Source organism: Argiope bruennichi, chromosome 3, assembly GCF_947563725.1.
Source record: "Argiope bruennichi chromosome 3, qqArgBrue1.1, whole genome shotgun sequence".
NCBI classification, from domain to species: Eukaryota; Metazoa; Arthropoda; class Arachnida; order Araneae; family Araneidae; genus Argiope; species Argiope bruennichi.
In genome coordinates this window covers 46301263-46318614 of record NC_079153.1, presented here as the reverse complement: position 1 = coordinate 46318614, position 17352 = coordinate 46301263, and the positions used below count along the sequence as shown (strand labels likewise).

The 17352-nt window shown below is 26.7% G+C and overlaps 1 protein-coding gene across 1 annotated transcript in view; it reads right to left on the bottom strand.

Annotated features, from left to right (window-relative positions):
- Positions 1-17352, bottom strand: part of LOC129962826 (TBC1 domain family member 2B-like) — a 69214-nt gene that overhangs the window by 26018 nt on the left and 25844 nt on the right. Inside the window, exons 6-7 of the mRNA XM_056076825.1 lie at positions 12307-12377; positions 4662-4854 (exon numbers count right to left, since the gene is read on the bottom strand). Coding sequence (XP_055932800.1) covers positions 4662-4854; positions 12307-12377 — 264 coding nt within the window. The remainder of the gene's footprint in view (positions 1-4661; positions 4855-12306; positions 12378-17352) is intronic.

Here is a 17352-nt window from a genome sequence, read left to right as displayed (position 1 = left end):
TTTTATAATTCATAGAATCTGTATATTTTTCAATCTTATTAATTTAACAGTTCGAAAATATATATAGGATTCCGACCAATAATGCTTAATGAAAAGTTAATATTATCCTAATATTTTATAATTCATAGAATCTGTATATTTTAAAAAACTTATTAATTTAACAACTTGAAAAATGCAGCTTTTAAATCACTCTACTTAAGGCCTTATTTCCACCAAGAGGAATAATCTACATAAGCAAGAAATCTGCCATTATCCAGTGTGGTTCTTGAACTATATTACCTTATTTTTACACTTTAAATCTAAAAGTAAATCATTCGTAGATGTTATAATTTGATTTAAAAATAATGGATAATCCATAAATATGCTAAATTTCCAAAATGGGAGACGTTATTTAATTAGACAAAACCTTGTCCCAAAACGTTTTATCTGCAAATTTAATTCCGGAATTTTAGTTTAGTTTAGTTTAGTTATATTAACGTCCCGTTTGAAGCAACACTAGGGCTATTTTGGGACGGACCTCGTCATTTTGAACCGCGGTCAGATGACGAGGACGACACCTGAGCTGGCACCCCCCTCTCCACACCACGCCAAGCCACACCAGTGGAAGGATGTTTGGTCAGGACGGATTTAACATGCAACAGACCCCCTTATACGACGGTCCTTCGGTGGAATCGGGTCTCCGGAACATTGGGAGACACAATTCTAATTAGATAGTAGAGAAAAATCCATGATTAACCTATGATCTTTTATACAATAGCATTATACTATTAGAAATTGCAAATATTTTTTAATACCAATGGAACTTTAATTTTAAATCATGCCTCCCACATTTGCAATAATAGAATTTCTTTTTGATTTTGACTTTTATATTGAACAAAAATTGTACACAAAAAATGGTATAGTTCTAATAAAAAAATTATATCAATAATATTTACCTCAAAAATGACAAGTAAACAAAACAATAGCTCATTCCAAGTGTTCACTTATTATTACAGGATTTCTTTATGAAATATGCGCACCATTATTTAAAAATTCTTTGGTAACCTTGAGCAAAAATTGCTGACAGCGCAACTGATAATTAATAGCTTCGTAAGCGTCCAGACTCTCATCCCCTCGAAAACAGCTGCAGCATTATAATGCCTTTGCAACAATTAATCTTTATGTATAGACATTGATTTGTTTTTATTTCGACACATCTTCGCTCTTTAAACAATTATTTTTTGGCTATTCATCATAATCCATAATAATTTACAAAACAAAGGAAAGGTCTCATTTTTATATAATTATTGTTATTAGTTTATAATATTATAATAATAAAAGACCAAAATAATTTGAATTTTAACAAAGAATAATCTAAAATATGGATTTAGTTACTTTCGAGTAAGAGGACATCACACCTTTTCAGTACACAAATTGCATTTATAAAATGATTAGAAAATTTGAATTAAAATAGAAATTTAGAGAGACAACTTTTTCACATTAAAAGGCTACCAGTAATATAAAACTTATTTTTTCAAGTGAACGTACTGCTAGGTGAATATAAGTGATTATATATTTCTAGGATATACTATGAAGGATGAAAGTAATATAATTTATCTTCAAAACCAATTTTAAACTTAAAATAATTTTATCTTCATTACAACAATAAGTAACATTTTCATATTTACATTATAGTAATAAGTACATTATTATAATGTTCAGTTTGTTTACTGCAGACTTATGCATTATAACAATAAGTCTTCTGTAAGCAAAAACCTAGATTTGATTGCGGTTGTTCCAATTCGTAATAGATGCATACGGATGTATCTATAGAATAGTATTATATTTAAAAAAAAATAACTTTTGTATATGGAGTATACAAAAGAAAAGTACAATTCTGACCAAATAATTTCAATTTTGAGATTTTAATAAATCCTCACGTTTTATACATCTGTCAACCTGTAAAAACCTGTACTAGAATTTTGTCTCATTCTCTTTTAACATTAAATTAGGGTTGCCAAATGTCTTTCACATATGAAACAATCACCTTGTTTCCCTGTTCTATTCCCTCATTAATATTTGTTGCGATTTCCCCCCCCCCGAAATTTGCATTAAGCTTATGGATTGGGAACACTGAAATTCTATTTAACTAGTTTGCATATCTAAAAAAATATTTAACCAAAAATAATACAAACTAAAATTATGAAGCAACTAGAAAAATGAATACAGAAGGCAACTTGGCCAAAAGAGTATGTAGAAACAAACTATATTGATCAGACACCATATTTAATAAAGTTATGCGAAAACATATTGTTACAAATCTGTAATTTTGCTATCCGGCACGAATAGTGTCATCCTGGAGAAACCGTTAAAACCTTTGTAAGATCTGTACTGTGCGTGCTGAGCTTGGCGACCATTTGGCGACTTGGCGATGAATTTGGCGAATTTGGCTACTAAATGGATAATACCGGAATGTTCGAGAAGTTTCACGATCCATCCAGTAATAACCGAGTTACACCGAGGTACGCCCTGATTGGTCTGAAGATTCTAGCCCCGCCTCCCGGAACTATAAAAGACGGGCACTCTGAAGCTGCAGGGAAGTCGTGTGTATCGTAAGAAGTGGTGTGTGAGAGGAGTCGGAGTCGCCGACACGTAGAGAAACTGGGGGATTAGACAGCAAGAAAGCTACTGAACTAGCAATTAAATGTGCTGCGTCATTACGATTTATTGGCGGTATTTGTAGCAGAAAAAATTTTGTAACAATATTTACCATTCGAACCCATGAAGCAGATTTAAAATGAATATTCCCCCTATTGCCAACTCGACATCGGATGAAAGAAACAGGTAGTCAAAAGGGAAGACTGTAGCAATTTTGATTTGTAATTATAATTTTAAAACGGCTTGCACCCAATATTAATTGGCTGGAAAATAGTAACCGAGCATTAAAAAAATATTAAACATGTTCATTTCATTTGATTACTTAAATTTCCAGTTATTTTTTTTATCAGAATAAGATAAATCATTACATTATATTTATTTAACATGATTATTATGATATTAATAAACGAAAACAAACATTTAACAAGTTAAACAAATAAAATTTGGTGATCTTAACTCAAAAATTGTAGTACGTGTAGCAAAAATTGAAACGTGAAATCTGTCTGTCTGACTATCAATAAGACACTCAAACTCAACACTCAAAACTCAAACATGCAACTTGTTAGATGCATATGAATTTATTGCTAGAACTGTAGATCTGCATTGAATTTTGCCTCCAAATGGCCAATGTATTTACTGTCTGTTGATCCATTAATTTTTGTATGTAAGAATGTGAACTCAAAATTGCAACAAATTGTGGACTGAAAATAATAGATATAATAATTTGTAAATTTCGGTTAATTCTGTCAGTCTATTCTTCAGTTCGCCTGTCAATAGTTCGAAAGATAAAATTTCAACAGGCTAGGAAAACAAAATTTGTTCTTTTTTTGCAATGATATTGTGGATGTGTATCAACACTTTAACTAATCGGTCATCAGAAAGAATTCCAAATTGTATGCTTGATTCTTTGTTTTGTACTACTAATTTAAGTTCTAAAGACACCGTATTGTATCTTCACTTCTCTAATTCTATTCCGCTTTTAATTATTACGAAATTCTTTTAATCTTTTTTGCTATTTCAATTAATAATTTTTTTTTCAATTTCTTGGGTCGAATTTCAAATTTGACAGCAAGTATACAGGAAAGTGCTAGAAAGAATATTATAATTTACCTATCTCTCTCTCTCTCTCTCTCTCTCTCTCTATATATATATATATATATATATATATGTGTGTGTGTGTGTGTGTGTGTATCTTTATGATATTCATTTGATAAGTCTAGAAAATATATATTTCGATTTTTTTTATAAATATTAATTGTATTAAGGAATTTTTAATTTTCAGGAAAAACCTTAATTTTTCTGATTTTATATTGGAAAGGAATTTTTAATTTTTCAGATTTCTTATTGTTGATACTTATTTTATTATTTGCCTAATTTCTGTCTAACGGTTTCTTTGACTATATGCATACTAGCTAGATTATTAAAATTTTCACCATATTCCAGAAAGATTTGATTGTGTGTTTATTTTATAGACGAATACTATAATTTGAAAAAAATTAATTTGATTTAACCTGAATGTTGAATTATGAAAATGCTAAAGATGAATTTCTTATTTTTGAATGTAAAGAACAATTTAGAATTTTTTAGTGTATCAAAATATTGTTATATAAATATTTGTTCTAAGCTGGATTTTTGAAAGTTGATTAACTTCAAGTATAATTAGAAAAATAAATTCATCGTCATTTGTACAACGTAAATGTTTTCATAGAATTTATAAAAAATAATATATATTTCTTAGAACAATTCTAACCGATGCGTTGTTTACTAAACTATAAATATTGCATACTTAGTAATGCAACAGTACTGATATACTTTTGTAATTTTTTAATTTACCTGTTTCAATAAATTCTTATTAATTGTTGTTAAATCCGATTTGATCTTTCATGCGCACTGATTTATTAAGTTTTATCAGCCTTCAAGCTCTGAATTGTCAATCAATGATCTAAGTGAGCGATTGAAATTAAATTTTTGGTGCGAACAAATTGCAAAACTGAAAGGAAATCTTAAAATTGAAACCGACTTACGGATGGTCGGAGAACGTTGTTGGGGTGCTTTTTCAGATAACGTTTCCAGGCAGCAACGTGCCTCTCGTACGACCTGAGTTGAGTTGAATAATGTCTGTGAAGTTGTCGACACACGTAATGTAGTATGAGACTCTTGTCAACAAAAAGATGCTTGAATCCTAACGAATCTACATGGCAGAGAGAAGTCGTCATTCTGTAAAAATAAAAGAAAATAATGATGCATCACAAAGTTTAGTCTGGAATTAAATAATATCAATACAAACATAGTAGTTTTTCAGTAACTGGACAGATATAGCAGCAAAAATTCAATGCACACATTAAAGTGCAGAATTAATGGATGTTCATTTGAAAAAAATGCATATTAATAGCAAAAGTAATGTTCATTGAACAAAATTTTGCAACACTATGTAGAAAATCATGCTTTGTATAATAAATATTACAAAATAAAATGTTTTAATTTTAGAAGTAGTCCATATCTTAAGTCTCACCAGGGGCACAGATATTGGTATGAAATTATTTGTTTTCACTTCAGCTCACCCCACATGTCCGTTAATAAACATCGGGTTAGTAGAAGTGTTGGATCAGTGAAATGCTGGATTATAGATGCAATATAATTGATATAATTTAGCTTTAGCTGCGACTAAAGCCTTTCGGTTATTTATGGACTATAAACAGGCCATCTTACTAGTGTGAAGTAAGAAAAATTGATAATGAGTCAAGATAAAAATGTCGAAATTACAAAAAGAGATAAAAGCTTATAAGACATAAATATTAAAAGAAAATGATTCACAGGATATTTTTACATGGAAATATGTTTTTTTTGGGGGGGGATTAAACTGGGAAAAAAATAAGAGAGTTGTGGATAAGAATTTCAACTTATACAAAAATAGGTACTAGTTTGTAACAATTATAACTCTTCTATTAAGTCACCAGTGTTAAGCACCAGTGTAGCACCTCAAGCAATACCAGTTTTGTTGATGTTCAAATGAAAGAAAAAAAATTGGGACAATCCAATAACAATTCGTGACTGATTTCTTCTGATTGGCAAAGGAAAGTGTTACACCGATGCTATACCATGCTATAAACATCTTCCATAATAGGATGCTAGTAGACTAGTAGCAAACAATGACAAGCGCAGAGCCTTCGCGTTGGAAGAAGTTCCAATGGTTATCGTTCTTTTACACCAGAATTAAAGAAAGTTTTGAACAATCATAACAAGCCAATCATTTATGTAAATTGTTGTTTTTAGATAAGTTTCGGTTTTTTTCTCAAAATTTTTTCAAAAGATATTTTTTTGGGATAAAGGTCAAATTATTTGATAGGATGAAAATACAAATTTAAGTAATTCAGTGGAATAAAACAGGAATTTTGTTACCCACTTAAAAATTAAACTATGATCATTGAAATAAACAATTCTCACGTAAGTTTTGAAATATACTGGTGTTTATTTTTTAGAATTTTTATTTAAATAATGTTACTCAAGTGAAGTTTTTATTTACACTGCAATTTCTAGATTACACATTTTTTTTCAGTCAGATATATGCAAATATTTGTAATAAGATATAAAAAATACTAAAAAAATAACTAATTTTTTTTAAAAAAACTAACATTTTTTATTAAAATTAATTGATTAAAAAGTAATCCATCTCTTCAATGTTCTTCATTAAAAATTTATAGTTTCAAATAATTTTATCATTTATTTCTAAATTATTAAAAAAATCAAAAAGATAAAAACATATATAAATTATTTTAAACTTTCAAATATCAACAAAACTTTTATAAAGTGTGTGGGTAATTTTCTTCGTAGAAGGCTTTGAGAAAAGTTTATTAGAAAGGAAAAATGCATAGCACTTTCAAAAGCGAAAAAGATTTAACCTTTAAAGTATTCAGAGAAATTTACCCCAAAAAATTCTATGCTCTACAACACATTGTTTTTAGTTCATATTATATCTGTAAAAATGCTTAAAAAAAAAAAGAAACCTCTAGAGTGATCAGTTTTAATTTCATACACTGCGGATCTATTAAGAAAATGGATGATAATCCAGAAAGCTTAACTTTTGAAAGAGCGCAGATGTTGGTCTTATCTCATCAAAAACTGATGTTTTCTTTCAATCTTTCGGACAATAAAAAAGGATAGAACAAGAGGAACAATAATAAAAAGAAAATATAACTTTTTTACTGGATTGGTGAGTACCAGCGTATTAGAAACATTCAGAAATTTTTGTTGTTATAGAGCTAATCAATAATCAAGTAAAAAAAGAAAAGATGATAATTAGACCTTTCTTGCTTCGAAATCTTTCAGATAACACAGTTATTAGCTTTGACAGTTACGCAAGAGCGAACGAAATAGCAATATGCAGTTTGACTGTACCAGTCATTGCACTTTTTTCCCTTTTTTTTTAAATAAGAGTATTCATTGTTGTGAAAGAGCGAATTATTAAAGTTATGACATTGTACATATTTAAAAAAAGAATGATATATCAAATGAGAAAAATTTTTTGGTTTTAAAATACTGACTTCATTTTCTTAATTATTTACTTGGTGAAAGGTGATGATTTGAATAAAGAATTCTGGTTCTAAATATCAAGAACGAATGATTAAAAAGAAATTAATTATTTAACTAAACTTATAATAAGTTATAATCTGCAAATGGAATAATAGTTTCAGTTTATCGTAGCATTTAATATTTCGGCAAATGCATTTCTTTGTCATGGTGCAGTTATAATATTTATTTTCTTACTTATTTTCATATATCAAAATATTTTTTTTCTATAAGTTTCGTTTCTATGTTTTAAATTCATGCCAAATCCAATGATTTATTATTATATTTCAAATTCTATGAATTTTGAATCAACTGAATTTGGATCAAATCAAATATGTTTGATTTTAATTGAAATTAAAAAATGATGATAATTTTTTAAAAATTAAATAATCCCAGAAAATTTGCTGGAGAAAGGAAATGAGCAATTAATTAAAAATCTAAGAATTGTGAATTAATATATCCGTTTTTTTATTTATAGAAGATTGCTGAAAAAATTAATTTATGTTTTGCCCTTACTCTGCAAATTCTTTTTCAAATTATCCTCAAACAATTATAGTAAAATCATTAAATTTATGTTCTTACATCTACATTGTTGAAAATATTATGGTAGTTCAATTTCTTTTTTGTACATAAGTATAGGGATATTAAGCCATGGAATTATCCTTTAAACACATGCATGCAGCATTTTTAGGTTTTGGAAATATTTATTATTCCAAAATTGATTTTCATTTAAATGATTATTCATTGAATACGTCATGATTTAAATGAAACATGAAAAAATTTATTCATGTTTTTTTATATTACAAAGGTGTTAAACTCGCATTCTAAACCGAATATGTTTGCGATCAACAAATATAAAAATATGAAACATTTTTTTTTTCAAAAATTTAATAGCTGGCGCTTGCTTTTATAAATGAACGGTATTTCTCTGCCTTAAATAAATTAGAAAGCGGATATTTATGTTCTTTATACTTAATCTAGTCACTTTGGTTATACATAAGTTATAAGTCGTAAATATGAAAAACACGAACTTTTCAAATATAATTTAAAAACCATAAATAATTACAGCAAAAAAATATGTCCGTATTTGGAAGAACTTATTGATTATTTTTACTTGTGTTGTTAAATTAAGAATTATCGATATTTACTTAGTACAAATTTGGATATTATTTACTGAGGCCAAGATATCAACCCTGGAAATTGTAAAGATTGCAATAACGACGTGATGCCATCATGAATAGAATATTAACTTTACTGTTGTCTTTTGTTCTTTTTAGTACTGTGATTTCGAAAAAGAACTTTTTTCTATTAATTTATTTTTTTAGTTTGTGGCCGAAATAAGCTGAGATTTCGTTTACTTGGCCCATACTAGCTTTAGAATTTGGTCTCTATACATATATAGACAATTTTAATTATAATAATACTAAACTATATAAAATAATAATATCAAGCTATGCAAAATAATTTCATATAGTTTGGTATTATTATACCATTCTATTAGAACAAGTTAGGAATACCTTTTAAAATTTATCAAATTAATTGATTCATTCATCTAATGAGCGATAATAAATAGTATGATGATATTTTTATTTTGTTCTATAAAATAAATTTAAAACTACTTAACTGGTAAAAATCCTGTTTTAGAAAATATTGCAAGCATGAACAAATTATTTCAGCTGAAGTTTCTAAAGTAATGATTTCGTTTTAGTACTTGTAAATGATTTAACTTAATTCCTTTTGAATTCATTAAATACAGACATTTATGTATATTCCTTTCTTAAAATGATGTCTCTAAAATTTTGCAATTAAGGTGCAGCTACAATTAACGAGAAAATATTTGTAGCACGTTGTAAAAATTCCTCAGTTTTCTTGAGGTGGAATTATTTTCACAAATAAAGGATATTTTCAAAAATAGAGGAGAATCAAATCTTTAAATATGAGTATGAATTTGCAAACTAGTTCAATATTATTTTCAATCTATCAGTTGCTGATCAAATGTTACTTTAACTCTAGAACCACCAAAACCGTCATTTCGATGTTTTTCAAATTTCATGCTTGAAAATTTTAATATCATTTATGTATTGTTCTAGAACTTTATAACGACTTTTAATGAAATACAAGAATAATTTCATATTCCTATTCAGTTTCCACTCAGTCGTTTTAACTTCCATAATCAGTATGACCTATATCTATTTATACCAAATCCCATCAAATTGATGGTTTTAATAATTTCAAAGTTTATAGTATTTTATGGATGATATGCAATGATGGACATCAATATGTATTTACATTCATTTATACATTGCTTTCAGATATATTCTAGAAAAATTTTTAATTAAATTTCTTTATATAGAATCATGATCCAAAATATTCGGCAGCCATTATAATAGGATCTATTTTATTCTGATTATAATTCGGTTTAGAACAAAATGCTCTAACTGGATATCTGATAAATGCATCTAAAAACGGTTTTTCTTGGAATTAAAAAAAATAAATAATTAATGAATAATTATATTAAATGTTGTTTTTGTTAAATTGTATTCTTTTATTTACATAAACTAAACCAAAAGTTACAATGAAAATCATGATGATCAAAACCTCGTCAGCTTGACGAGTGTGGTAAAATTAGGTATGTATTTAACATCAGTAATTGTGTTAAATGTTTTACTGAATATTAATACATAAATATTATTTCTTAATTTTAAACTTGTAGATAAAATTTTGTGAACAAAGGATATTGCAGTAAAGAATATATAAATTTTTAAAATAAGCAGTTCGTTCAAAAATGAATCATGTAACACTTCAGGTTCCAAAGTACCATCATCATTCATTAATACGCACAAGACAAGAAATATATGAGCAACATATGAATGAATAAAATAAATTTTTTAGTAACAATAACACCAACAAAAACAGTAGATAGTGCTCCTATCGTGCTGAAGAAGTATTTTAGATGCAGAGAATGTTGGATTTGTTTTTCATTCAAAAATTTTGGTAAAATTACTTCTTGAAAAATTTCCATCCGTTCGAAAAGACATAAAATGTAGCGATTTATAGCGATATTTTTTAGCAGCATATTGAAGCTCCAAACGTCTATTCAAATAAGCATAAGTACGGGCTTTCTAACTGGGATTATTTAGAAAATAATCAGTAATTCGAACCATCCATTCTTCCAGACGCATTCTTCAGTAATATTAAGTAGCTATTATAGTCCATTAAAACTGCCATTAGGTACGAGTTTTTACGTGATAGCCTTTAAAAATATTCGATTACTTGATTCATTCGCTCGAAAATGCATCAAGTATGTTTCTTTTAAGAGGTATTATTTGTATAATTTTCGGTAACTTTAACTGTCCATTCAAACATATATCGCTTATATTCCTTTTAGTTGTATTATTTATCCATAATTGTTACTAATGTCACCCACTAACTCAAAAAGCATCAAGTATGAGCTTTTTAAGTGAAATTCTTTTGAAATATTCTGTTACTCGATCCTGCTTTTAAGTAATCATCAGGTATGGAGTTTTTAAATAATTTTCCACAAAATCGAATCAAAGGCTTAAAACAAAATACTGTTAAACTATCAGTTTTCTCCAGTATCTATACATGAAACTAGACATACGTTTCCGTGTAAAATATGAATACTCTAAGAAAGCATAAAGCAGGAAGATGAATTCTATTTAACCTTCTTTTAGGGAAGAAAAAAAACCACCTGACAAAAAGCAATTCACTAGATTGCAGTTTCTACCATTCTGCCGTGCAAAGAGGCAAAATAATATAATTCCTGTTAGTTTATAAGCAAACTACACATTTCAGAACTAAATTAAAGTTGGAATGAAACATCCTTTATTTGAACAACACATTTCAGAACTAAATTAAAGTTGCAATGAAACATCCTTTATTTGAACAACACATTTCAGAACTAAATTAAAATTGCAATGAAACATCCTTTATTTGTACGTAATAATAATTTAATATAATTTTTCACATAATTCTCATTAATGCAAAAAAAGTCATGAATAAGTTAATTTTATGCACTTTAATTAAAGTCTATCTTAATTTTCCTTTGGTTTTCTTTCTTAACTATTTCATCTCATTATCTCATATAATATCACAAATCTGAAATGTAATTGCAGTATTTAACTAATGACCTGAGTTTTAGTTTATGCTATCAAATTTTGATAAAAGAAATTGTAAAAATTATATTTGATTGCTAATTTGTAACTTAATTAGTTTCGTTACATTCAGAGAATTTCAGATATAAAAGAAAGAAAAAATAGAAATTGCTTCCAAGTTATGAAACTAATTAATAGAAATAAAAGGCAAAGTTTTAGAGATACACGAAGAATTTTTTTTCGAATTTTAGATGAAGTTAATTATGTAATTTTGAAGAAACCACTGAAGAAAAAGGTAAAATTTCAATTTTTTTACTCGGTTTTTGATATTAATGAATTTAATTTTATATTTTATTTTTAAGCAAGTATTGTAAAATTAAGCATCTCTCTGAAAACTTTTTTTGAATTTTGCAATAAGAAATTACAGATATAGAATTAAAAGATATATATTTAAATCATTGATAAAAATTAATAATGAAAACACAAATGATTTTATGAATAATTAATTTAACTTAATAAAATATTTTCTTATAATAAGATAATTACCCAACTTACTTTTAATATTAGAAATATTATTATCTGGTTTTCTGAATAAAATGTATATTTTAAAATTCATACTTAAACGCAATTTTAAAATATAAATGTAAAAAGCCTTATTAAAACGTATATTTTAATAATAGCAGAAAACAAGAAATGAATCAAAGAATAGCATTTAAAACATACATTCAAAATATTGGAGAACAAGTTTATCCAAATACCTTACTGAAAATATATGAAAGGGATATTTCAATAAAAATAGATTTTTCTAAGAGATCTAGTTTGCTGTTTATTCTGTTCTACAATTTTGAAACCAATTTTTTACCATCCTTTTAACTAACTAAGCTTTTAAGATACATTTTAAATAAAATCATAAGATAAAATGAAAGATTAAAAATTTACGTATTGATAATGCTATTAAATAAATATATGTATAAAATATATATCTTACCCTTCCAGATTTGGCAGTGAAGAATCAACTTTCCTGGCTTCTTCAAGCAAGGCGAAGACCCTTTGTTTATGCTAAAAACGACAAATATAATAATTTTTTTTAAAATCTAAAATTTACTTTTTCAACAAAAATGCTTTCAAAATTTTAATGGGTAATTTCAATTTTAAAGCATTGTCATTCATGCAAATACATTGTGATTTCCATATTGTTCCCAGGAATTTTAGTATCTCTTCAACAACTTAACTAGAGTTATTTTAGAAAAAAAAATTAGACTTTGTTTGCGCTAATATTTGATCTTCAGAAAAAAGTTATTAAAATAAATTTTAAAAATGAATGATAAACAAAGATATAAAAAAGAAAAGAAAAGGAAACAAATCTTTTTTAAAAGAAATTCTTTCCATTAAGAGTGTTGATATTATTTTTAATTACTGAAAAGTTGGAAATAATGTGCAATATTGTGTTTTGAAATAACCAATACTACGTTTAGTGCATGTTTTGTTTTACAGGAATAGTATATAAATTGTGTAATGAAACGATTTCGTACACAAAGTTTAATTGGTTATAATCATTTTAAAGATAACATATGCATTTTAGAGTTTCGTAGCTAAAAATTTGTCATAGAATTTTTAAAGAATTTCACAAACTCTTATAAAAAATGCATACTTTCTTATTAAGCTTATCAATATGTAGCAAGATTGCATATCATTTGATGGGTTTAATGTTAAGAATTGCTTTTAATGTGGGACTCTTTTTTAAGAGTATAATTATGTATACTTTAGTTTATCTATAAAAAAATTAATGAAATAACATTTACAAAAATTAAAGTACATGAACCAATTTCGTAACACACAAATAGGTTATGTATACAAATGCTAAAAATTTTTTTCTGGAAAATCTCGTAATACTTATTAAAATTTGCAGTTCTCATCTCTTGAACTGGTTACCTTTAATTATCTCTGATTCTTCAGTTCATCTGTCTTGATAAGCACCAATAGATGGAAATAAAATTTATTTTATAAATTTCAGATATAACGCCAATTTTTCATGGGTTCTTAAGAAGCTTTCATTATTCGATCTGTTCATAGTTCGAATCAATCATCCAGAGTAATTACTTTTTCCCTTTAGTTACCTTGACATTTATGTACAACAAATGTAAGATAAATGAATATGACGGGCAAATTTAATAAATTGATAAGAATGTGGAGCTCAAAATACGCTTGTTTGAGTTTCACCAAAATTAATGTAGTTGTTTTAAATTGGAAGATATTTCTTTCATAATAAGAACAGTCAGTGCGTGGGCATCTAAAGAATAAAGCATTTATTTAATTAAATTCATGCTTTATCACAATCGACAGATGGCTGGATTCATTTATGGAATCAGGAGTATAATACATTAATTCAATCAGATTACTAATGTATCTTTCCTTATAACTTTTGAAAAATTATTATGTAACATTTTATTATGGAAATTTACATTTTTTCCAACTTTGTTTACAACTAAGCTTTAATATTTCTGTGTTTTTGGATTAGAGAAACGGCTTACGAGATTCTAAATGGTTAAACAGAGATAATAAATGATGAGAAGAGGCAATTGTTTGGTCTAGGAATAATTTGTTTAGCGGTTTATTGGTCTGATTTGTAATGTCAGCAAAATCAGTATTTATCTCAATTAAAATTTAAATCAGACTTAAAGCTTTTTTTTTAAATGAAATCGGAAGCTACTTTTGTTTCAAGCTTGAACAGAAGTAATATTATAATTTTGCAATAGCCATATTTTGTTTCTTTTCGTTGAATAAATATTCATTCCTTTCATTTGAATTAACTATTCAAGATACAGTTCTGAAGCTTTTTTTCCTTCAAATATCTAGCCAGAACGGAAATTTCATTGTCGTTGAATTTCCATATAATTTAGCATTTATTTTTCTCAATTAAAACATAGAAAATAGTTAGAAAATCTAATTAATAAAAATAAACATGTTAAATATATTATCGAAAGGATACTTCTTTTTTAGGCAAAAATCCAATAAAAACCGGAATATGATTTATATTTTGCAATGTACAAAAATTTAAGTCTGTAAATGCTAATGCACAGCAAAAGTAAATTGTTTCTGATATATAAACGAGCGAACGTGGTCTCCCGATAACTTCCTCGCATATTCTCTAATAAATTTGTTATCCCAGAGAACGCTTTGTAGAAATTGGCGTACAATAATTATGAATTATTAACTTTTTACGTGAATTTAGCATTTTTACTGAATCTGTCGTGTGATCCTTGGCGAGTTTTTTGGGCGATTATTCCCTGGCATGCAGTTAATAGTATCCAAAAACCGAATTTATGTTTCAGACAAGTTCTTCCCAATCGATCGAAACAAAAATTTGCTCAGAGCTACACTTATAACTACAAAATCAGATGCCAAATTTCATATATTGTAGTCACTGCGAAGCAGTTTGTAGTATTGTAGTTTTTAAGTTATCGCATTTATAGGTTTCTGAAAATACAGGCCGACATACGATCATCCCATTGTTGGATTTGGCACAAAATATGACAGATGCCTGCACTGTAGATGTTAAATCTATGTACCAAATTTTATCTACCTAACCTTCTTCGTTTTGTAGTTATTGTTTTAATTTTTACTCTAACAGCCAGAGAGACAAACTTCCTCAAAGCGAATTTTACTGAAAATTCGATATAAATTTACAAATTTGATCTGAAGACCATGCACCAAATTTCAACCATATAGATCAAAGCGTTTTTGAATTATTTTTGTCACAGACAGACAGAAATTTTCCAAAAATGTGAACTCCGAGAGGTTTAAAACGTGGAGATTTGTTGGAATCAGGAGTTCAAATTTTTTTTGGACAATTTTTATTCTTCGTGTATACGAAAATAAAAAATTCGAAGATTCGCTTTCGAATGACATATCTATTCATATTTCCAATATAGGGAATGATGGATATACGCATTCAAATATCCAATACAGTTAACAGCTATACAAGTATATAAATCATTCTATAAATATAAATCAAAATGCAGGAAGTATGTTTAACATCTTCAATTATCATTATATAGAGAAATATAAATAAATTTGGTTATCTCCACGGAACGAATACATCGTCTCCATTTTTGTTCTCTATTTCTTATCTCTATTCAGAATACCATAATAGTAAATGTTATTTGGATTTTAAAATAACTTCCAATTTCTTTTCTGCATTCTTGGAGATTAATCTCCGTTTATAAAGTAGCTAAAAACGTTGCTATAGCTCTTCCTTTTATATTCAACTTTGAATAACAAATTCGGATTTAAAATAAAGCAATAGAAGAAATAAAACTGAAATACACATCGGAATTCAAAGGTTTTAAAAATCAGCGCTGCCAAGTTTTATAATCTTTGCAATCCCGGGAATAATTTAGTATTCCAAAGAAATGTTGTAACTTAATTTTAGATATGAATTTTTTGGAAGTATACACATCTTTATAAATATTTTATACTTAAGTTTTCCTACAACTGCAGGATTACCTTTTCTTTATAAATGGGTATAAAATACATATCATATAAAAGAAGGGATTGCTTTTTTATGTATCAACAATTACTTATATATTGCAGGCTTAATATTTTAAAGCCAAAAAATATCGTTTTTGTTAAATATCTTTTTTATTTAGCTTCGCTTACTTCATGCTTGCAAAGGTTTAATTTTGTATTCGATTCTTCGTTCACTCCCTCATGGTTTAATGTTTTGATATTTTGCATACTTTTTGACTATAGATTATGTAATACTATTTTTATGTTTTCAGAAGTTAATTATGAGTTAATTGATTAATTTTCTTTAATTTGGTGCCACTTGATATTGCATTAAATTTTTTTGAATTTATTTATTTAATAATTATCTAATTATTTATTAATAGATTTATTTACTTAAATTTAATTTCAGACGAGTGGCATCATCTACTACTTAGATTGTGAAGAAATTTATGTTCAAATTCCATAATATAAAAAAATAATACATTTTAAATTGAAAATTTAAAAGTATGACATATTTGAAATAAAAATTCAACATTTAAGATATTAACAATTGTGTTTTTAAAAATATTTAATTAGTATCAAGATTCTGACAAAATTTGCTAATTTAATTAAAAAGGAGTAAAAAAAAAAAAAGGTTTATTCAGAAAAATGCGTTTAACTGAAGCACTCCATGTTAATGACCGATTACCTATTTTGTTAGTAAAGTCTAAAGCGATAAAGCATAAAATCTAAAGCGATCTCATTAGAAAAGGTACATGTTTTTTTGGCTGTTTTAAAATATTTCAAAACTTGCTTCTTCAAAATTTAATATTTTAAAATGGCATTTACTATTATTATAAACTCTTAATGTTATATTATTTTTTATGTTTTTAGAAATTATTTATCTATTTATTATTATTTTCGAAATAAAATAAAACTATTCTGTTTTTGCTAGTACCATCATCAAACTCTGAGTTATATTACAAACTTTTTGTAATTGACTATAACTTTTCGCAATTCATAATAATTTCGAACATAAGTTGTTAAAAATTTTAGAAGAATCATGCAAAATTTAATTAAATATTAAATATTTTTTAGGTAAATAAAAATAGGATTTAAAATACTCACCCGATTGCAATAATAACATTAAAAATAAAATAACTCTTTTCTGTAGAACATAGTTCTAATAAATAAAAAAAAATAATTAATTGTATGCAATAACCATTAAAATCTTTTTTTTTTATTTCAAAGAATTTGTGAGCAAAATTTGTAGGAAATCTGCTCTGTAATTTGACAATTATGGCATACAAACTATTTATGATTTGTCATTATGCAAATGTATTATTTTTCTGATCTTTAATATAATAAAAAAAAGAGTTTCTTTTTAAAAATTCAGAATATTGAGTTTATCCTCACAATCCTTAATTTTTGAAGGCAGATTTAACTTTACTTCGACTGATAAACAATGTTTTATTGAGATAATTCCTTTTTTTAAAGCATGAAAATTGAATGTTTTTTTGGAAAATATTTCATTTGAGGTATTGAA